Genomic DNA, 24,582 nt, shown 5'->3' on the forward strand with positions numbered 1-24,582 from the left:
ATTTAGAAACCTTAATGCATTTTACAAATGAATGCCGTATTGAAATTATGTATATATTTTTTTTTTTTTTGTAATTTTTTTGAAAATTAGAAGCACTGTTGCTCATCAGGTTTAGAATAAAGACAATTTTTAGCGTTTTAATAGATTAGTTTCAGAATTATATCCAAAATGACATTAAAAAAAGAAATTAGATATGTTATAATACATCAGCATATTATTTTATTTTGCGCTGTGGCAATAATTCCTGTATTCATAATTTTTCGCAAAATTCAACTCATATCGCATGATTCCTCAAAGCAAACACAAATATTATCTTTAAAACTACGTTTTCCGATAAAAATGTTTTTAACTTTCTTAACACAAGAACATTTTACAATTATCATTAATTAAAAATAAATTCAAGTATTCTTTTCAAAAAATATAACTACTAAAAAAACAACCTCAAAAATATTTTTCATAAAAGTTTAGAACGCAAACGATCTTTCCCTTTGCTATTAATTTCAAACTAAAAAAAAAAAGGATGAAATTAGCTTAGAGTCTCACAGTAGCAATCTGTTTCTTCAGCAACAAAAATAGTAAAAGAAACACGTAAGTGATTTTTTTTTTGCTGTCTCATGAATATTAAATTATATGCAGTAGTCGGAAGTCGTTCCTAAATGTGAATTAATAGAACTTTTCCTTATAAAAATATCTCTCTCCATAGGAAAATTGGCAACAATCCAACTTATGATCTGGGTTTTCGACCAGTGTTTGATTTTTAATATCTTGGTAGGTATTGTGTGATTGTTGTTGCAATGTCGATTCGTAAGTTACATCAATTCATTCAAAAAGCATTGTTTCTAAATAAGTATAAAGTGCCCAAGATTTTTGAAATGGATCAAATTCGTTCCATTCCAGATTATCTTTAATAAGAGTCATACATTGTTTTGAATGTATATTAGTAATATATTGAGAGAAAAACTTTGAATAATTGTTTTAACTTACAAATCGTACATAATTAATGAACCATGATGTATCTTTTTTACATTTAGCCTTTTGTTTCTGATGATTTCGATATACATAATTTATTATAAAGTAGTGCAATTTACATTTGTAATCATTACATTTGAATTCAAATTAGATTTTACCTTATCAGTAAGTATTATTTGGAACTTTTTAAATAACATTCATACAATATAACTATAGAACAAAATTATATTATTGAAGTTTATTTAGCCATTCGAAACACATTTCAATTGTGTTATATTAATGTAAAAACATCATTATAAATTTATATTTTTAACAATTTTGACATTTTTGGACAATTTCAGAATCCGATAAAGTAGAAATATAGTTTTAATAACAGGCAAATCATTTAAAAATTTTATAAATGTACGTGTTGTACTCCTGAAAGTCTAAGAGTGTCCTGCCTTTGTAAATTTAAATTATATCAATAGTATATAATACTTGCTATTTTACCCGACATGCTTTGCTATTTTAGGACTTGTTATACTAATCATGTAACGTTCTGCAAATTGTAAATTTGCATTCTTTTGACCTATGTTATATTTGGTGTATAGCTTTCAATTAATTAATTTGCAAAGAACCCACTGTGACAGTCGCCCTTTCGCACGTACGGCTCTATGTTCTGCTGTAAGATCACTTTGTTCTGTTTGGCCTTTCGGGACACTGTGTATAATCTTTTATACATTTACATACAGATGTTATGTTTGAATTCGAATGCTAATCAATCTTTGGTTCAAAATCTTTGCAGTATTTCTAACATTAATAGCATTTTATTATAAAAAGAAGTCAGACATGGACTGTTATGTTACTGATTTAGAAATGAAAGTAAAGCAAATTTACAGCATACAAACGAGGGGAAATATTTTTTTTTCAGATTAATAAATAAAAATTGTTAAAAAGCAATTTTTTATTGAATACAACTACCTTTGGCAGATAGATAGTTCACTGGGAATATTAACTGTAATTTTAATTAAATCTCCATATTATATGATCCCGTAAACATCTTGTTGAGCATCAAACTGTCATTTACATTAAAGCCACGTTATTCTCATAATCTTACACACCCAACTGTTTGGTTCATCTTTTAATTTTCTTTATACTATAACTTCCCAATACATTCCTCATGTAAACTACTCAGATACTGAACTTAAATCTTTCTTTATTTTTCAAAAATGGAAGAAAATCTTACGATTAAAAATTGCTGAAACATTGAAAATAGTCTGAATTTCAGTGTCACAATCAAAACTATTGTCAAAAATATTTATAAAAAATAGCAGAAATTCAGGGGAAATTTGCATTATGAAATCGATATCATTAAAAATCCTTTTTAATTTTCAAGTAGTGTACAAATTAGCTGAAATATTTTCATGATTATTGCGGGATTATTTCATTTAATTGCGTTTGCCAAACTTTCAATTAGTTAACATTCTATTAAATTAAAAAAAACAAGAAGAAAAAAAACATCACACCGAACTACATTTTTCCACCCCGAAAGTATTTCTATGGCCCATTTCACATCTTTGTATATAACGGACTAACCTGTAGAGCAAAAAATACACAAACATTGATATTGATAGTAAAAATTCAACGATTGAACCTAGTTTCAAATGCCATGCCAATACTCAAATATTTTAAAATTAATTTCACGTAAAGAAATTAAATTTTCACTGTGTAACAATTCCGAAAAAAATTATTATTTTCTTAAACACCCTAGACGCCTTTATCCTCTCTGACTCGGTGCTAAAGAGATTTTTTATGTTAAAAATTTTTAAGCAGTATTAATTTGTACTACTAATCAGTACTAATTACTAACTTTTAATTATGTTACTCTTAATCCAATCTTATTCTTTTTGTAACCATTCTAATTTGAAAGTTATTGTTTCATGCTGATTTGGAATGTATTTGCTATAATTCTTAAATAAACTAAATTGAAAACAGCATGAATACATATTTTTTTCCTGAGTATTTTTAATAAATTTGTACATTAAATAACAACTGTTATATATGAATATTCAACTCATCACAAGAAATTTTGAAGAAATTATTTAATTTGTACTAAAATGCAATTTCAGACTTGCACTTCTAAAAATTATAATAATTTTGTCGCACAATATTTTGAAAAATAATAATGTATTTTCTGAAAAACAGAGTGATTTTAAATCTGCAATCCATTAATTGAAATCATATCCGTATGATGTGGAACTTTACATTCAGCATATCCTATGAAATCAATTATCTCCCCCTTTGAAGAGAAGCGATTTAAAATACATTAGTTTCCCCCTCGCCGAACAGCGTTTTTATTTTTGAATCAGAACAAAAGAAAAAAAAAAGGACAACAGTTTTTAAACCTTGAAGATTATCTTATTATAGAAAATGTCATTAATATAAATTAAAAACTGTTCCTTTGAAAATCTAATTACGTGAAGCAATTATTAATCCGATTACGCCATTTAAATCGCAAAAGTTATTAATTACTTTGCAGAAAATGAGTTTAAGGGGTCGACATTTTCCACCAGTACAGTCCGGGTCATCAATAAGCATCAGGCTAAGAGGATTAAAGAATTTGTAATTCCAATAATTTTATAATTAAGGTTCAGAATTCTTGAGACAACACCACTGTCGTTGTATTTTCGGACGTTGATTTGGATTAAATTGTTCCATCTTTCATTAGTAAGAGAGATATATATGAGATTTTTCAGTTGTGACTTCATCTGTGAAGATAAATAATTTGTATGAGCAGTTTTATCACGTTCCTTCGAAAAGGTGGTAGTGATTAAAATTTTTGAAAATCACATGAGAGTATAGTCGATGTAATGTCTTTCATTATGTTAAAAAAAAATTATAAATCAAAGAATAGAATTTTTTTTTTCTCCATGATTAATGATTTATAGCATTTCGTTTTATAAAACCCAATTTTAAACTTTACTACTGATGATTATTTCTCAAAACTGCATTAGTCTCCTGAGTAAGTTGAATGATGTTTACTTAATTTTTTATAATGATCAAATCTTTTTGAAAATTATTGAAATTTTTATATCTTAAGCCTTTTTATTATTAAGATCCTTTCAGTTCAGATATTTCAATGGAACGACCGAATTTCTCTTACAAAAATAAGAAAAATTCTCCATTTCCCTCAAAAACCGTAATTACAGTCTGTATTCTTAAAGTGTAGTTATTCAAAAGAGGTCTTTAGTTTGCTCATAACTATTAAGTATATTCGGATATCCTTTGAGTGTTCTGGAAAGCAAAACCTACCTTCTCCTTAACCCATCTGAAAGAGCGTCCCTGACGATCAAAGAAGAACAAAGAAGCGCCATGGGTAGTTGATCGATCACATTTAACAAAAGGGGGAGGGGAATTTTGAAATAGTATCTAGGATCCTCGGGCAGGCTCTGTAGCGTCATTGAATCGATGTTTGTAGGCTTTCCATATTGATAGAATTAAATAATATATAAACAATTTAATCCAAAAATATTAGATCAGTTATTAATATTTTTATAATAAATATTACATAAAAGTTATCGCAACTAAGTTTCTTTTTTTCCCCTCTACTTTATAACTAACAAATACCTAATATGTTTCATCATGGATCTATAGATTCAATATAGAATCGATAGATAATTTCAAATGTTTATGGTTTTCTTCTACATTCTGTATCGCATTATAATGTTTATGAACAAGCCATATAAGGGGTTAAAGTAATTTTTTTTTAGAATGATGCATGCCATAAATTTTCGATTCGAATAACTTAGAATAACACCCACAGACAAATCTTCTAAGAATTAGATACTATTATTTGAATATATTATTGCTTTCCTTTGTTTCTGACTGCTTTAGTTTTTGTAAAATATTTCACTGTACTTATTGATTAGGTACATAAAAAATATTCAAACATCTTTAATAAAGTTCCTTTGAGCATTCTTTATGAAAATATTTATCATAAAGGAGCTTAGAACAGCTAGATAGTTCTTTTGCCTTGAACTAAAATAAATATTTTCAGCTTCCATTAGTGAAGCAATTTTTTTCTATTCAAACACTAAAGAAATTATAATTCATTCACATCCCACCTATTGATCTGTAAGGCCCTGTCTTTTTATGAAGAAGTTTAAATATTTAACGATATTGCAACAAAGGGAAATAATAAAAAGCGGACTAACTCAAAAACTACAATGTTTTATTAATGGCCATTTTCAATTCTTTTTTACAGAATTTCATATAAAATAAATTTGCTATACAATATAAACTCAATATTTATTTCCCTAGTGATTTCGGAGATCGTTTTTTTTTGTGTGTGTATATTCGTCGCATAGACACAAAATTGTTTTTAATTTTTTTCATTAGTTTAATTATTTAAAAAAAAACATAAGCATTTTAGCATAACGTTTTGAACGTCGACTTTGCTGCAATTTACTAAATAATATTAAATGTTTGATCTATTTGTTAGCGAAAATATATTTTTAAATTTCCTTTTTGTGGAAAATATCTTATATATTGATATAAATGTTATTTAATACATTCATTATTGAAATACCGACACAGAATGTGATTATTGCTAATATTAAATAACTACTAATATTATTAATAACTACAACTACATGCCATCCAAGAAAAGTAAAGCTTTTTTAAAATAATTAAATTTAAATTCACAGAACAAAGAGAAGTAATATTACTTATTTGCATGTTGAACAATGAGTGTTTTAATAATTTAAAATTTATTCCATTTTTTTCTGTAAATCCTTTAACTTGTATTTGAACCTTTACTTATGGGCGTGCATATTCCTTGGTTTAAATTTCCAGTAATTAAGACAATATTTAATGTATTTATACGATGATTATTTTTAATCAAAGATTGTTTTAGAATTACTAAAAATCAGATTCAAGATTAAAAGCACTAATTAATATTATAACTTACTAAGTATTGTAGTATACTTAATTTTTAAATGCTGATATTTTAACCATGAATTGCTCAATCATTTATCTGCAGCCAACTTCTGGTAATTATAATAACAATTTCTAAGGAATAAATTGGATAATTGGTAAATATTCTAATCTTATTTATATTAGTAGCTTTTTTAGTGATAAGTATGGTATTTTTATTTAATACTTTTAATTATAGGAATTATTTATGCAATACTCAATGATAATACCTTTAAGTGATGATAAAAATAGCAATTCAAATGAGTTATTTTCTTTTGTCTATAATGTATCGAAAATATTTCAGCTTTCTGCCATATTGATTATACTGCCATTTCAGAAATATATAATAATGTAATAAATTTAATTTATCATTACGCTATTGGGATAGTTTCGGTTACTAAAACATTATGATTAGGTTTAAAACTGAATTAAAGAGTTAATAGAATTTTTTTTTAGATAATTCATAAAATTTATATATTATAAAAGCGGTTTCCCATGGTTTAGAATGATCTTACTCAACCTATGAAATTATTAAAATCGTTGTTTCTAATTATAACAGATATCGTAACAAACAATGTAGTTCAGCATTACAGATTATTTGGGTAGAACTTTTTCTTACCAAAAGGATCTTTCATTTTCTTTGAATTACTCAAGTTTTGAAGACAAAATAAAAAAAAAAAGAAACAAAGAAATTGTATTAACAGACCAATTAGCTTCATACTAACGTCCGTTTTCCCAAGCAAGTGCTTTATATTAAATTGATGCTATAACTCTTACTTCTGTGGACATCCGTATTATTTTTCATTTTTTCTCCTACTTTCATTTGTTTTTCATGTTGCTTAAAAGGGAAAAAATGACAGAATAAAATGGATCATTCCTCTACCAATTACATTAGGCGACGTCATAATAAAAAGATATCGAGTCCAATGAAATAGAAGGAAAATAAAAAAGAAATCGAAATGAGTTTACTCCTTTCTAAAGAGAAAACAAACTTTATTTGTTTGTGATCTATAAAAGCAGAAGCTACATAACAAAAGAGAGAAAGACTCAGTTTCAGTGAAAAGGATAGGAAAAGTAGTAAAAAAATAAATAAATAAACGAACGAAAAAATAAGATTGAGGTGGCGCTCACAAAAGCAGAGACAAAGTAAAGTCTATCCATTTGTTTCTAAAGATGCTCACAATACAAACCTTGAACTTGCGCACAGTCAGCTGCTTTGGCTGGTTGGCGATTTGATGAAAAAAAAAATTAGAGCACGGAAAAGGGAAAACAAAACACATAAAAAAGCTTGGAGAAGTAACACAAATAAGAAAAAAAGAAGAAAACAGCGGAAAATGGAGCAAAACAACAATTAAAACAAAATAGCGCACAAACTGCTGAATAGTTTGCTGCCATCACATTTAGTATAGAAGGAATGCAGTAAATATTCTGTTTATTTTAGTAAGTTGTCTTTAAGGCGTAAAGGTTTTGTAAGGTTGAAAAAGTTCATGCTAAGTTCTTTTAATACTTATAGATTACCGATTTCTTTATAGAAAAAGATCTCAAACAAAACATTGCAATGATATTCTTTTTCCTTTATGCTAAAGGAATTTACCTTCATTAAATGGTTGATGTTTGTTCTAAAAAAATTTAAGTCAATATAATTGCTTGAATTTAAAAAAATACAATATTAATGCAATATATAATTTTCTTACAATATGGATTTGAAAACCAATTATATAATTCAAGCACTTTTTTATTACTGTCAATATTTACTTCTCCAGTTTTCGTCAGCGATATATACTTATCGGGGATTTCTTCAAAAAAAGCTTATGGAGCGTTAGAAGCAATATTTTAATCGACGTTTCACTTTTAAAATGTCTCAAATGAAAAATTAACGAGAGCTTTACCAAGTGAATTTAATAAAATCATTATTTTGCAAAGAACATAATGTTAATGAAATTCACTAATATATAAGTTTTGAAATTTTTTTAGCACTAAATGAAATATAAAATTTATCTGACAATGAGGTAATTAATAATAGAAATAGAAATGCATCATCAATATATATAGGTTATCTATAACACAGTTGCTAATATTTAGAATTTATTTACAAGTGAGAAAATCCTTCATGATGGCTTAATGCATGTATTTCTTATATAATTACTTTATCTTGACTAGTGTTTAAAGTCGCTTATGCTTCCATTTTTTCAAATATTAAACTTATTTCATAAAGCAAGAGTTTTGAAATTCTAAATGTTTCAGTTAAAACACCTCAGTTGATTAAGATCGTTTGCACCACTTGATAGTGATAAACTGATTTCAAGATTCTATGATACTTATAATAATTAATTGAAATAAAAAACAGTAAAATAGAAAATAAATTAAAATATCAACTTTTTGGTACAATTAACGAAATGTTGTTTTAAAAAAATCCTTTTGAAATCATTTTAAAATTTTTAACCGATTTATATTGTTTTCTAGCGACCATGGTGTGTGCCTGCGTTTATTTGCAATATTATATACTAGCCGCCTTTGGCGACCAGCCAGTTCGCCAATCTTAATGTTCGTTAAAATTTTAATAATTAAATAATTTATGCAATTCCTACTTTAATAGCTTCTTCATCAAAATATTTTGAAACTTCAAATTTTGATAGTCCTATAATTCACTCATAATATTATAAAGGCCTTCAGTCATAACGCAATATGTATCTCTAATTTTCTGTTAGCTCCCGTAGAATTTATACTTTAAATTAAAGTGGAAAGGATTAATCTGCAATTAATATAATAATATTTTTTACTGAAGCAAGGTATTTTTTTCTAATATGATTACTGAAAACAGAGTCACTGAGCGTTTAAACTTTATGTGCATTGAAGAATATCTTTCTTAATTATGTAATATTTCAAGAATTTGTCAACAAAATTTTCTCAGATTCATCATGACCAAATCGATTAATTAACAATGTTTAATTTTAAATGCATCAAACACTAAGAAAATAAAACGAATTGTTTAAAATAATCGGTTGAAAACAGGTTAAAAAAAACTACTTAAAGAACGATGTACTTAAAACTATAAGCATATACAAAAATATATAACTAAAATAAATGCAATTTAGTTACAAAAGTAAGCAACTTACCTAAAAATAATTTAAATCCAGTTCGCAACCGTTGTTAATAATTGCCAACAATCAGAATACAATGCGCATGCGTGAATTTTCAACGCCAGTTACGGTAACGCAAATGCGTGAATTTTTCTACGCCAGTTGGGGTAACGCTATGCAGATTAGTAATTTTTAATTTAATTTATTCTGTTTGATTTTAATTCAAAAGTACTTCAGAATGAATCTGAAAGATCGATTAATGAACAATGTTTAATTTTAAATGCATCAAACATTAAGAAAATAAAAAGAATTGTTTGAAATAATCGGCCGAAAAATCTTAAGCCTAGCCTCATTAGAGTGGAAAAAAAACCCTGAAGCCTTAGTCATTTGGCGGCGGCGAAAATTAAAGGATTTTTTGGCAGGAAAGTTAGAATTAATTAATAATTAAAATTCTAATTAAAAATTAAAAAAAAGGACCCCAGTTGCACATTCCTGACCTCCAAGGTATACATGTACCAAATTTGGTAGCTGTAGGTCAAACGGTCTGGCCTGTAGAGCGCCAACACACACACACACACACATTGAGCTTTATATAAGTATAGATGTAACATAGTGTTGCAGATGCGTGGCAGAAAAAAAAAAGACTAATTTAAAATTAAATTCAATTTATTTTTCCACAGGAGGGCTTTTATTAAAAGTTTTTTTTAAAGATATCTTTAACATGTATCTATTTAGAAAAAGGAATCTTAGATATCTATTTAAAAAATGTTATAGGCGTTAGGAACATTTTATCCCTTTATTTGAAGCGTGAGAATTAAAAGTAAGCAATATTCTTAGAGCGTGTGTTAAAAATAATTAAACAAAAAAGAGAGATTTGGATCAGGAAATGAAAGACAATTTTAAAGGAAAGTAACATGGCTAATTTAAGATAAAAAAAATAAGAATTTAATATGGATTTAAATTAGCTTATGGTATATATCATTACATATATTTATATAACGAAAAACAAAATACCAATGCTTTTTCATCATATTATTTAATTTTATGGCTTAAGATTTTTTAGAACGCTCAAACTTTACTAGAATAGTAATCGTTTGTAACATACATGTAAAGTTTGCTTGGAGTTACCGCGTTAGTAATTGGCAATATATATTTGGTCAGGAGTGAAACTTTCTGCATTCTTACTGTTTTAAAAGATGATATTTAAAGGCACGTATTTGCATTTACATATTAAATGGGATTATGAAATAAAAGCAAAACCGAAGAAACATTGGCAAAAGCACGCGAATAATAGATGTAATTAAACAGCAAAATAGGCTTGAGAAATTTCTGAAATACACTTGGTTAGTATAAAGGTTTTATTTTCGAATGCAATATCATAAAATTGATTATAGAATCTATATAATTGGCTATCTTATTCATAAGGCATAGTAAGATTTTCTTCAAACAAATGATTAAATTTAAGAAATACTTTGAAAAAACGACAAAAAAGCAGCTAAAGAGTAAATCGAATTAACAAACCAATTTATTTTCCTACCAATACCAACTTTAATTAGAGATCATATTATATCAAATTTTTGCAATTTTCTTATTTTTTATTTCTATATTCATTTTACATTATAACACAAGAAAAATAATATAATTTATCCACGAATAATAATTTTATCTACGAATTTAATCTTTCAATGTCATCTTAAAAAAATGAGTTTTAAGAAATGAAAAATAATTGCTACTGGAATTAATTAACTTCTCTTTAATGAGAAAATAAATCTTGTTTATGTGTGACCTTTAAAGATTAGGGCAATATGGCAAAATTACTGATCAATAACGTTGAAAAAAGTACGAAAAAATGAAATCGAAAAATAAGATTGATAGAATGAACATAAAAAAGAAAGATTCAAATTTATAGTGAACAAAATAGTACTAATAGTATAGTTCTTTTGCTAAACGATCGATAAAAATTCAGAATTGCTGAAACAAAATGAATTACTGTCGGAATTAGTTCCCCTTCCTAACCCTAGATGGCAGAGCATTCACGTTGTCTTGAAAGTTATGTAGAAAAGATTTCTTGCTTGTTTGGGAGTCAAGAAAAGTAGACGTTCACTTGGTATGTGAGCAATGAGTACCTCGCTAGGAAAAGCATATCAAATTTATTTAAACCCAGCGAGTTTCTCGTGAAATAGTAGCTTATGTAGGAAATAGTTATTATTGTCTTGAAGAAATTTTCGTAACCGTGATATGGAATTGCTTATCCAAAACTGTATAAAAATAAAATGTGACTCGATGTGAATAAATAGATAAGTAGTCAAGAAAAATGTTTCCTGTATTTTTCTTGCTTAGAATCTTCTTTTTTTTTGCAAACAGGAGCACAGGGTAGGCGCTCACGAACAATGCAGAAATACTTCGTTAGGAAAAAATATCTCCTATGACAAGTACAAAAATATTAATTAAACGATCGAGTAGTTCTAGTATAGCTCTTTTTTTCAAAAATACTTTTTATCTATTTGATGTTCTATTTCCTATTTCTTAATATATATATATATTTTCTATGATAAAATATATAAGATTTCTTCTTCTTATATATATATATATATATATATATATATATATATATATATATATATTCATCTTAATAATAAGGGTAGGAAAAATCTAAAAATATATATATTAGTAGTAGTAATTATTCTCTATGCTTAAAACTGACTAAGTAATGCAAATCAACAAAAAGTAAGATTGAAGAGCGGTTACAAAATTGGAAACGAAGTGCTATCTACAGTCTGTCAAAAAAGTATTGCGACACCCCACAAGTTCACAGATTTTTTATGATAATATTTCACTCAAATTTACAAATGAAACCAAAACTAATAAATAAATATTATTTTGATATATACAAATCATAATAATTCAAACAAAACTCTGATATTAACGCAATTATGGTTAAAATTGCAAATAAAAGAAATCAAATAAAAAAGTATTGGGCTCAAAAAAGTATTGGGACATTTCCCAATATATAAAGAAAACAATGCAAACTTAAAAGTTAACATCTTGATGGGTTGCCTTTGCTTTTTTAGACATCTCGTAGTCGATTTGGCATGGGTTGGATCAATTTTATGCGAAATGATCCATCGATTGTGGCCCTCATTTCGACCAAAGTTTTTCTTAACTCCTGCGTGTTAGAAATGTGATGCTTATATAGTTTTTGCTGCAAATAATTCTACACATGCTCAATGGGATTAAAGTTTGGACTTTGTACAGGAGTCTTAATAACATTAGGACAGTGGAAGATGATCCGTTACTCGCAAATAGCAGTGATGGGTCCTCTATAATTCGGGTGATTATCTTGGTACAATTTAAAATGTCCTTACATTTCCAGCTTGCTCACATTTAGCTTTAAATTTCGCTTGAAAATGTAAAGACAGACATATCTATTCATTGTACAACCAATTAAATGTAAATTAATGTAAGTTTCCGACAAGTAATGTCCAAATACTTTTTTGACTTCCATTTGCCTTTGAATTATCTTTAAAAAGCTAGTTCAAATTATAATTCTGAAATACCAATAAAATTTTCCTTTCAAACTGTAAATCAAATGTTAAAATATTTCTTGATTTATTTTGATTTTATTTTAATGGGATATATAGTTTTATAAATAGCTTTGTAGTTATTCAAACCAAGTGCCCCAATACTTTTTTGAGTGACTGCATACTTTAGTTTAAATTTTGATTTTTAAAAAAATTCTTTATGCCTAAAAATTATTAAGTAACGTAAATCATTACTTCATCAGCTGCTTTAGACAAAATCCTAATAAAAATATGTCGAATTCAAAGTAAACAACCTAGAGAAATTAATCTACTTCTATCTATGGAGAAAACAAACTTGACTTGTTTGTGATCTACAAAAACTGAAATTACGCAGCAAAAAGACCTCTCAATGTCATTGAAACGGCATGAAAACAAAAAAGTAGATCAACAAAAAGTAAGATTGAAGAGCGGTTACAGGAGACGAAGTACTGTCTATGCTTTAGTTTCAAAAGTTACTTTCTCCAAACAAACCTTGAACTAATGCAGAGTCAGCTGGCGTGGCTGGAGATTTGATAAAGAGGTGAAAATAAAGAGAAAAGTAGGAAGGAAAAGATACGACGCAAAAATTTATCTTTGGAATAGCAAATAAAGTAATAAAAATATCGCTATAGACAGAACAATATAACAGCGTGTAGAACAGACCTGTTCCCATCGCTGTATTGATTGCAAAAGTAATGCAGTAAATATTCTCTGTAGCTAAGCAAATTAATAATCTTGATATAACACCTTCTTTGTAAAAAAAATAAATATTGCTACTATATTTGAAAGTTTTCTTAGGGTTACAATTAAACAGTTTTATTATTTTTTCAAAAATTTAAAAAAAAAAATTGAAATTATATCTTTGAATTTTATTTTTATTTGATAGTCGATACATATTCTGCGATATTGATATTTCTAAAGATTTTTTTTTATATATTTTCATTTTCGATCCCAATTTGTTTCAAAATATAAAAAAAGAGATATTTGGAAAATAATGTCTGCAATACCAAGAACCGGAATTTTTTTTGAACTAGCAACATTGCTTCTGAAGATGCTAGAATTTAAATTAAAAATATACAAATTTTCTACTGGCATTATTAGATATTGCAGTCTGGTTAAAATAACATTTGATTTGTATCTGTAAGAATATAGATAAGTTAAGCTTAAAAGGGTATCTCTAAAAAATCTTCTGTACACTCTTATTTTTGTGTTGTATAATATTTCTTAATATTTGTAAAATATCTGGAAAAATAAAATATTTTTAAGCCATTTTTTGAAAAAAAAAACAGAAAATTGGTATGAAAAAGAACGTTAAAATAATTCCCCTAACTACAGAATTTGGTAAAAATATTAGATCATCCCCATTCCGAACTATTTGTTGTATGTCTTCAAACGAGAAACAACACAAATTAATACTTAATTTTTATATTGAAATCCATAAGTTAATTGAATTTGATTATTAATTCATTCATTTTATGTACACATTACTTAAAACAGCTTCTAGATTATGAATAAATTTATTAATTATTTATTTGAGGGCCAAGAAATGAGTAACACCACAGGATGACACATGATCTTATATTACAATGAAATGAATGGGAGGAGAAAAAATGTTCTTCCATTGATGTTCTAAATATTCCTCCCTCTTTAGAATTCCAATTAAAAATTATTTAGGATTTTTTTCCTTTCCTTTCCTTGCCATAATTCAGAAATCACATAATACATATTTTATATTAATAAAGCTTTTAATGTTTTAAAGTGTAAACATGAAAGTGCCAAATCAAATATCATTTGTTTTTTTTAAGAAATTCATAAATTTCATTAAACTTAAGCATCTGTATTTCCAGGAATGTATTCGAGGAGATCGCATCGTAGCCACCACACCTTTATGAATATAGTGAGCCAATCATCTTACCAATGGTCCAGCGGCGAAAGGTCTTCATCAAAAATGCTCAAGAAATTATACTAGCCGTCGTGAAACAGTGCGCGTCTTTTCTTTTCTCTACCGAACCGGCCTCTGCAACGAGCGGCCGCTATATCAAATGAAACGTTCATTCTATGGCACGAATTCTACAGTTGTTAAATGATATATGGATATATATATAAATTTGGCAAATATGTATATACATATATATGAATATAAAAATTTAAAAATTGTTGATGAAAGAATTCAAAGTTATCAAGAATGATGTACATAGTTATCCGAAGGGCTATAGCTCAATTTTTACTGACAGTCGATGATTCCCTTTTTCTATATGGATCAGTTGAGTTTGAGTGAAGAACGGAGTGCAAACTGTTTTTTTGATACTCCTTTCGAGCAAAGCATAATGGTCTGTTGTAAAATGAAAAGACATCTATCTTTGATTAAAGAAAGTGTTGTTCTTAAGTTTCATTCTAATCCTGTGATTCTGTGAACTCTAAAGAAGACCCTCTTCAGCTAAATGCAGCAGTCTCATCATGACAAGATGCTCTTCACGGGAAAAGAGCACTAAACTATGCAGGTAAGCAGTTTTAGTGAATAATTTGCGGAAGTGATATTATTTCCATATGTATTACGTTTATGAATAAAAAAACATTACTAATAAAACATTATTTCTAGGTATAGTACTTACGAATAAAACATTATTTCTAGCTACTGTACTTACGAATAATGCGTTATTTCTAGGTACAGTAGTTATGGATAAAACGTTATTTCTAGATGCAGTGTTTAAGAATAAAACACTGTAAGTGCAGTACTCATGAATAAAACGTTACTTCCAAGTACAGTACTTACGAATAAACTTTACTTTCAAATACTGTATTTGCGAAATAAAACGTTATTTCTAGATACGAAAAGGAAAAAAAAGCTTTATTCAATATTCCAGGTTCAGTGCTCCCGAATAAAACAGTTATTTCTTGGTACAGTACTTACGAATAGAACTTTATCTTCAATCGAATGTTTCACTCTATATTCCAGCTATATTATTTCTAGATACAGTACTCACGAATAAAACTTTATTTCCAGGAAAAGTACTTACGAATAAAACTTTATTTTCAAGTACTTTATTTCCGAAATAAAATGTTATTTCTAGATAGGAAAGGGGAGAAAGCTTTATTCAATATTCCAGGTATAGTACTCACGAATAAAAAGTTATTTCTTGGTACAGAACTCAAGAATAAAGCGTTAATTCTTGGTACAATACTCATGAATAAAAAGTTATTTCTTGGTACAGTACTTACGAATAAAACACTAATTCCAGTGAAAGTAGCTACGAATAAAACTTTATTTTCAAGTACTGTATTTACGAAATAAAATGTTATTTATTTTTACAAAAGGAAAGGATTTTTACTTTTGACTGATTATCGGTGCTAATTTTTTTTAATTTGCTATAATTATTAATTTCATATTCCGTTGCAAATGTTGAAAATAACTCTGCATAGTTTCACATTTATTACACATTTCAAAAGAATAAAAGTTTTAAATTTAACATTCTTAAAATTTCTTTCAAAATCCTCTCATAATGGTTAAAGGTAACATTGTATTGTCTCTTTAACCTAGACTTAAGAAGAAAAGATAAATAAGAAAATGATTTTAAAACGCATAAAAAAGAATAATGTATTATGCATTTTGTTCCTTATAATAATATTTATTGATATATATATCTATTCATTATTCTAGTATTTAATTATTGGAAAAAGTTATCGAACTTTATAGTTAAGGAAAATTTATCATCAATTTCAGGAAAGTGGGAGAAGAATTTTTTGACAATAACAATAGTATAAGGTATAATTCTTAATTATAATTATCGATATTTCGCATCCTAAAAAGCAAAACTTAAAACAGTATTTTGTGTGTGTGTACATGAATTTAGAATTATTCTCACAAAACAAGTAAAATGAATACATTTGTAGTGCAATAAAAGAAGCCAGATTCCACCACATCATATTTCACTCAATTGAACTGGAACCTTATTCATCAAAATAAGTCTCAAGTTCCTGCATACATACAGCTCTTCATAAATATCCTCACTGCTGAGATATCTCGAATATGCCCTACTCATTCCGCGTAAGTACCTGCTAAGGAATGGAAATTTAGCGGACAAAAGAGCACGTGACAGAGTGCATAATGATCCACATAAGAAGTCCTCCGAAAAGAATTCTGAACAAAGGATATCCAACTATTCCAGGAATGTGGCCGGACACAAGGGCTTCTGTGTTCATTGTCAAGGGGTTGTAAACGAAATGGTCATCACAGGATATGCCCCGAAGAAGATAATGCCCGAGTGATATTGCCGGACCTCCTATTTTTGCCGGACACGGTCCGAGCATTCCTGGTTATTACAGATGGCTGGAGAATAATTGGAATGAGAAGGGAGTAGAACTATGAGGGTATTGTTGCATTTTTTTATACAGGGTCTTCAATTTAATGACACGGCTTTAGAAATTATATAGGCTTCTTTGGTAGAAAAGTAAAAGTTCTATACAAAGAATGTTTGTTAATTTAAGATTGTGTGTGTGTGAGTGTGAGTGTGAGTGTGAGTGTGAGTGTGTGTGTGTGTGTGTGTGTGTGTGTGTGTGTGTGTGTGTGTGTGTGTGTTGGTGTTCTCATTCAAAAATGAGAAAGAAATTGTTTTATTGCCTGAAATGAACAATTTAAGATCATATTTACTTTCAAAACTTTGTTTGTTACTTTTTTTTTTTCTTTGAACACCAACGAGTGCATATTTCTTTTCTGTTAAAATATATTTTCTATAAAAAAAACTTAGAGTGAAAAGAATATTCTCATTATATTAATCCAACTTGGGTAATAAGCATTGACATATTTATCAGTTCGACATATTATAATAGACAGAAAGTTATACGATGCGTGCTGTTAGGATCGTGTAATGTGTTATTTAAAACCACTTCGCTTATTGTATTACTTCAGTGTCAACACTTGTTACTAAATAATTTCGCATTTATTAATTCCCATAGTACTTTCTCACATTTCCCGAAAATTTTATATATTTATATATTTATTTAAATGTTTACTGCTCATGAGTTTACATATTTAATAATTAAATCATTTTAAGGAAGAATTTTGATTTTCCTAGTATATGTCCTTAAGTTAGGATATTTTCATATTATAATTTGAGAAAATCATGTATATCAACTAATTAATCTATTTATATAATAATATATATGCAAAAATCTAACTAAAAATAATGTTATACATTCTCTGATAAAATATCACAATATAAAGTTTTCATTGTAGCTTTACTTTCTAACCAATCCTATCTCCTTTACACTGAAAAATTGATATTGCTTTTGATCGTTTTGTAGTAAAAAATGCCTAAAACTGTTTTATAAATCATCCATAAATATCTGTTATTGAAAATTAAAGTGCTACTGAACTCGTGAGACATAAAATTGCATAAAGATAAATATAAGAATTTTAAAAAGAGTGCTATAAGGAAAAGAAAGTCCAACTGATTTCTGGAATGCTGGACACAAGGACTTTTACATCAGATGCTATTGAGAAGTTCATTGGCGAGCGGGGAATATGTTCCTCATTAGTGAGGTAAAAGAAAGTTCAGGAACAGAACTTAAATTTCCAACACATTCATGGCCTGTTTAATTAAATTAATTCGCCGAAGAATTATAGAAAGAGACCGAGTAATAGTAGAAGAGTTTCATTACAAATTTTTATGTCATGCACTTAATTAAATGAGATAGCTTTAAAGATATATTAAGCTTATTTTCTTGAGAACTACAATTACGTGAATATTGACATGCAATACACGGATAACCATTATTGCATATGTTACGTGTGTCAGTTTATTTCTGTTTAATGAGTGTGAGTACAGAAAGTAACGTTAAAAGACTAGTTGATATCTTTTCTTTGATTGCTTCAGTCTAATATTTATCGCAGGTAGTTAACATTTTGGTGACAAGCCCGAGTACCACAATTCATTTATTATTTCAAACTAATACACAAAGCAATAGGTAATTTAAACATGGATGGATATGGGGAAATTTATAATGAACATTAACAACTTTTAATAATCCAAATTTCATATATCTAGCTTATTGTGCTTTCTAGTGAAGGAACTCACGTACCGAAACACTAATAAGACAGTTCTTTCATGAATTTTATTCAAAATTTGAAAAAAAAATTATTATTATTTATTTATTTTTTGCTAAAATTATACGTCTCGTACCATCACAAAAATTGTCCAAAAATTAGTTTTCTTTCTTTCTTTTATTTATTTATTTTAAATATAAAACATTTTTGACTATCTAATTTCTTTGACGACTCCATTATCTTCTCTCTGTATACTTTGCGTAAAAAAATGTTATCATCTAGAATGCTATTCACTTTAATAATACTGTTGTGAATGTATTTATATTATAAACTCATAAATTTTCAATTCAAAGAACATTTACACACATAAATTTAAAAAAAAACCCAAACGATAATTAATTGATATCCAGACTCATTTTGCAATCTTTGCCAAACAGTTAATGTAAACTATTGAATAAATGCAGCTATTCAGGACGTTGTTAATTGCTAATAATAATAGATATTTGCATTTTCTTCATATTATATATTCTATTACAGAAAAAAAAATATCGACTGATTTTTGAGAACTAATGTAAAAATTTACTCTGCGTGCAATTCTTCGTTTTGAAAATGTTTCATTCAGTATCTGCTAAGCGTAACCTAGCGACATCTCTCGCCAAACCAATGAAGCTTCAAAAATGTCCTGGTCGCAGTGATTTGTACCGAGTCAAAGGTTCGTTTTCTGAGATATTGCTTTTCGAAGCAAGTTTTTTTTTCTTCGTAGCCGGGAGGAAATTATGATATTTTCAGTTTTTTGAAAACTAAAATATATAAAAATAGTTTTATTTAAAAAAATCTTGCTTAATACAAATAGCATTCAAAATTTATTTTATAACTTTTGTTTACTGCATTAGTTTGATGAAACAAACACTCTCTCATCTAATTGTAGCATTATCTATAATAGTTTTCTAAATCAAGGTTATACAAGGAAAATTTAATTTTTATAAAAGTACGTTGCACGAACAGATTATCGAATATTTTAAATTTTGCATTTATATATATATAATTTAGTATATTCTAAAAATCATTGCAAATACTTATTCTTAAAGAATTAAACACTTCAAAACATTTTATTTCCAAACATTGTTTGTAAATGGAACTTTTACATTATAATAATTTATACATATACTATTTATCGTCATTAATAGTAGGTCACAACACATGATTCGAATTGCCAATTATTGATGAAATTAATTCAATGAATAAATTTGTTTCATTGTATTTAATTTCGATATTATGGCTTCCTCAAGCATCAATCACGCTTAATTGCAACGTTCCCACGTATTCATTTTTTTATGTTTTATGAGTGTGAGATATTAGAAAAAGCAGATTGTAGTGACGCTATATATCAACTAATTAATTTTTGGAAATGCTTATTACTCATTCCATTCAATATCATTTCGAAATTAACGTTTTCATCAACATTAATTTCAAGCATGAATCATGTTCAAATTGCAATTTTCCCATGTGTTCATTTTGTTTTTAAATTATAGGAGTGCAAACTTGAAGTGATTCTACGTTTAAACTAATTAATTTTTGTAAATGATTATTACTCGTTTCTTTAATTACTATAGCGAAGTTACTATCATATAGTGTGCATGGCTCTTATGATAGGGGATGATAATCTCACCAGAATCACCAATAATCTCAAAAGAATCTCCGATAATCTCAAACGAATATATCTATAAAATATATTTAAGAATATTTTATAATTCAAAGATTTTAAAATCATTTAAAATATTTTGTGCAAAAAATATACCAACAAATATATATATATACCATTAGTTTCATATATGTACAAAAGCATGAGAAATTATGCACTAAAGATATGTTAAAGTTAAATAATGAATCAAATAACTGAATTATTATCATGCTGAAAAGTATACTTATATAAATAATACTACATATCAGTATACATATTTTATTACCTCAATTGGATATTCATTTTTTCTGAGAAAATAAACTATTTCATTTAATTATGAAATAGTTTATACTCTAAGTTTACAAACTATTAAACATAGTCTATACTAATAATGATTTTTTTAATTTCACGCAAATCAGGTTTTTAAAGTTACGAAATCATATTTAGCTTTATGTGGTACTAATTATAAAGAGACACAATTCTTGTTTATATCTATGTTGATCATACTATGTAGAAATCAAAGTTAAGAATTATATTCGGTGACTTTTTACTAAATTAATTAAAAATTTTTTATGCTTAGTTAAATTTTTAAAATTTCAATTGATGTTTTTTTCTAGGTTATGAAGCATGTACAACTCAAGATCTAAAATTGGATGAATCTAGCTATGGATATTTTAATTCAAATTTTCTCAAATGAGGAACGAATGATCAAGTATTTCTTTGTGCATTGCTACAATGTGCTATACTGTTTTCAGTCTGTTTGTCGACTCATTATATTCTTCTTCTCATTATAAGTTTACTTATTGTTCTTTGTCTTTAATATTAAATAATGTCTAATAAAAGCTTTCAGCTAACATTAGAGCTAACTTGAAACTAGAAAAACAGAGATCGCTTTTTAAATTAAGTATTGAATTTTCTTTTTCAGAAAACAACTACATTTCAAAGATGTAGAAGAGATTTAAAGAAGAATATTGAAGTCAGGGATAAATAATATCATGCAGATTGCATAATTTTATACCATATAATTTTTAAGTTAAAAAAATTGTAATTTAAATATAACATTTTAGAATTTGATTTGGTTTAATATTCTATTACATTCTCAAGAAAACCTTTTTTTAAATCTTCATTACAAATTTGTTTTTCTATATTAATATAAGATTTTCATTTAATAAATCTATTTAGAATTTTTGCATAAGAAGAATATTAGAGAATAATGATAAAAAGCAATTTACAGTTAAATGTAAACACTTAGCAAAATCGCGATTTTACTATAATGTAAAACTTTTCAAAAATTAAATAATCTAAAAAATAAAAAGGTTCAAAGGAAATTCTGTAAAAAAAAAATTATAGAGTCGATTAATTGATTAAAAAAATTATATAAAAATTGTAGAAATATAGGGTTTAAAAATATTCAGTTATTTTAAAAAGAAATTCAATTTATAATTTATTACTAAATAATGTTGATAACATAAAGAGTATTTGTAAATGATATTTTTTTTCTTAATGCATGATAATGTTATTATTGTTTTGAAAATTAACATTGTTATTAAATTGTGATGGAAATCAAGGAAGAGCAAAGTTTTCAAATAAGTAATTTTTCTAAAAAATATTTTTAATCCATTTTCAGAAAAGTAAACAAAATACAGAATTTTAATTCTTAATCGGTATATTTTTTACAAAAAAATATGGAATGAAAACTTGATGTATTAATTTCGAATAACTTTGATATGTATTATTATAATGATTATCGGATTTTATATATATTATTATATTTGATGTATTATTATAAGTTAATATTTTGAATTACTATTTAGACACATCCAAGAGTATAATTGAATACAAAAGAACATCGCCTTCTAAAATTCATATAAATTATAATTAAAAAAATAGATGGCTTAATATTTTCAATAACACCTAAATCTTTTTGAGATAAAAAAGTAAAAGTTATTTTAAAATTTCTTCGTGGCAGTAGCTCTAATTTTATCATCAGTACAATTGAAAAAAAGGAGTTAAAAATTATCAGTTTTTCCATCTGGACAGTTAAATATTATTTATTTGAAGATACATAGGTGATTTAAGAATTGCTTTTTATGTCAAAATCATGGCTTTTATTTTCTTAATAAAAGAGAATATTTAAAAAATTTTTTATCCACCAGAATTTAAGATATTCATCCAAATTTAGGGAAGCACTATTTCTGCATGGTGCAAAACATTTTATTTGATAATAGATATATATAAAAAAATTATTGCTCTTTGTAACATGGCTGCACTGGTTTAATATCATAAATTCTTCCAAATATTACTTATAAGCACTTACATTTGATTAATACTTTACGATATTAAAGAATACAAATTTACAAATTATCTCACTAAATGGTGCAATTTGATTCTAAACATGATGGTTGTTAGCTAAAAGGAAAATGATTTGATTTTCTTTTCATTTAAAACAATTGCTCAATGCATTTTTATTGCGCTCATTTTTTTAGATGAATAATTTAAATGAGTGTACAAAAGAAAACGCATTTAATTTTACCAATTATTCATATATATTTATAGAACACTTTTTAATAAAAATTAAACGTTTCATACAACGTCTATAAAAATCAATTTAAAATTATCACTACGTATTTTTCATATAATGCATATAGATTAGATATGTTGAAGCTAAATATTTGATTAATCTAATGAGTTTTGTTCTTTAAAAGGTTTTTTTTCTAAATTTATATCCCATTGTTTTTCAATCTTTTGAATTGTTCAGGCATGTACATAACAGGCTAAAAGAATGGACCAAATTCTTAAATGAAAACATTACTTATTGAATTGCATAATTAATTATTACTACATAAACACTCTGAGTTTATTAATAACAGATAAGGAAATTTAGTATCATTTTATAACTTTTATGTAACAAAAGCCATTAGTTAAAGGTGCTTGTATTATTTATGGTTTTAGTAAAATTAGCTCACCTTTTATGTGAAAATTCCATTTTCCTTCCTAATTAAATATTCGAGATAATATTTAAATATGTTTTAGTATAATACAAATAAATGAATATTCTTTTTATTCAAAATGTCCATTATTATCTAAACTTATGCAAACTCTTTCTTGTTTAATGTAAATTATTATTTAATGTGTGACTGCTTTCTCATTCATGTTTGTGTAAAATTATTATAGAATTTGAATATGATAATATTTTATGCGTACTTTCACAATAATAAATTGAATAGATTTTCAAAATATTAACCACAGGGAGACGAACTTTCTTTATCCAGAAATACATGTTATGGCGATTGACTGCTGTGTCAACTTGTATATTTTCTATCATCTCAAAACTAAGAAAAAAAAAGGTTGTATAATATGATGAAAATAAAGTGTTTTTAAGAAAATAGTGTGTGTTATTGATTTTTTTTTTACTGTCGTTTCATTTAATTTGTATTCAGAATCGCTCAGATAAAATTCATTAAATAATTAAAAAATATATTTAAAAGTAGAACCGTGTGTTTGGCATTTTTGGCGAAAGGATCATTAATCAGCTCTATAGCAAAATATGTAATTCAAAAAATTCCAGGAAGATGTTATACTGAAACACTTGTAGAAAATCATAGTGATGATCAATTCTAAAATTTAGAGTTTTTAAAATGCGTGATGTAAAGTTTTAAATTAAAAAAAAATATGCAAAAAATTTTTTAGTTTAAGCATGGTACAATAAAATTGTCTTTTAATGTTCTAAAAATTGAATATGACGAAGAAGAACTTTCAATGTAAGTGAGTTCTAGAGGTTAGACTTAAATAATAAACTTTTAACGGATACAAAATGGTTATAGTACCAAAAAATGTTAACTAATTTTCTAAGCAGATGAAAGATGCTTGAATCTAGTGTGTTGAATTTGATGTTTGATCATAAATGCATCTATCTATATCTATATCTATATATCTATATCTATATATATATATATATATATATATATATATATATATATATATATATATATATATATATCAAATTATATTCGCAGTATTGTTCAATATTGAATAATATAATATCTCACAACATTGTACAATATTGTGCAACATTATAATGGCAACTCTCGATAACTGATTTAATATCGTAAGAATGATTGTGAAACTCTTTTTCACAGTCAATCCTCAATGTGTTCAAACGATGTTGCCTTTGCTATTTTAAATGAAAACAAGCCTTTTTAAAAAATAAATAGATAGGATGGTCATCAAATAACTTTCTCAGCTTAGAAGAATCTGTTGCTAAAACTAAAGAATGGAATGGCACCAAATTTCATA

At 26.6% G+C, this 24,582-nt stretch overlaps 1 protein-coding gene across 3 annotated transcripts in view; it reads left to right on the forward strand.

Moving 5' to 3' along the window:
* LOC129974840 (nephrin-like) overlaps positions 1 to 21,360 on the forward strand; it is a 654,834-nt gene extending 633,474 nt beyond the window's left edge. For 2 of the 3 annotated variants that reach the window (XM_056087606.1, XM_056087608.1), the window contains 2 exons: positions 14,410 to 15,063; positions 20,904 to 21,360. In XM_056087606.1, coding sequence (XP_055943581.1) covers positions 14,410 to 14,454 — 45 coding nt within the window. In that variant the 3' untranslated portion in view covers positions 14,455 to 15,063; positions 20,904 to 21,360. Of the gene's footprint in view, positions 1 to 703; positions 769 to 14,409; positions 15,064 to 20,903 lie in introns of all 3 variants that reach the window. The other variant, XM_056087607.1, reaches the window with a different exon arrangement.
* Positions 21,361 to 24,582: the final 3,222 nt, after the last annotated feature.

This window comes from Argiope bruennichi, chromosome 7, assembly GCF_947563725.1.
Source record: "Argiope bruennichi chromosome 7, qqArgBrue1.1, whole genome shotgun sequence".
NCBI lineage: Eukaryota > Metazoa > Arthropoda > Arachnida > Araneae > Araneidae > Argiope > Argiope bruennichi.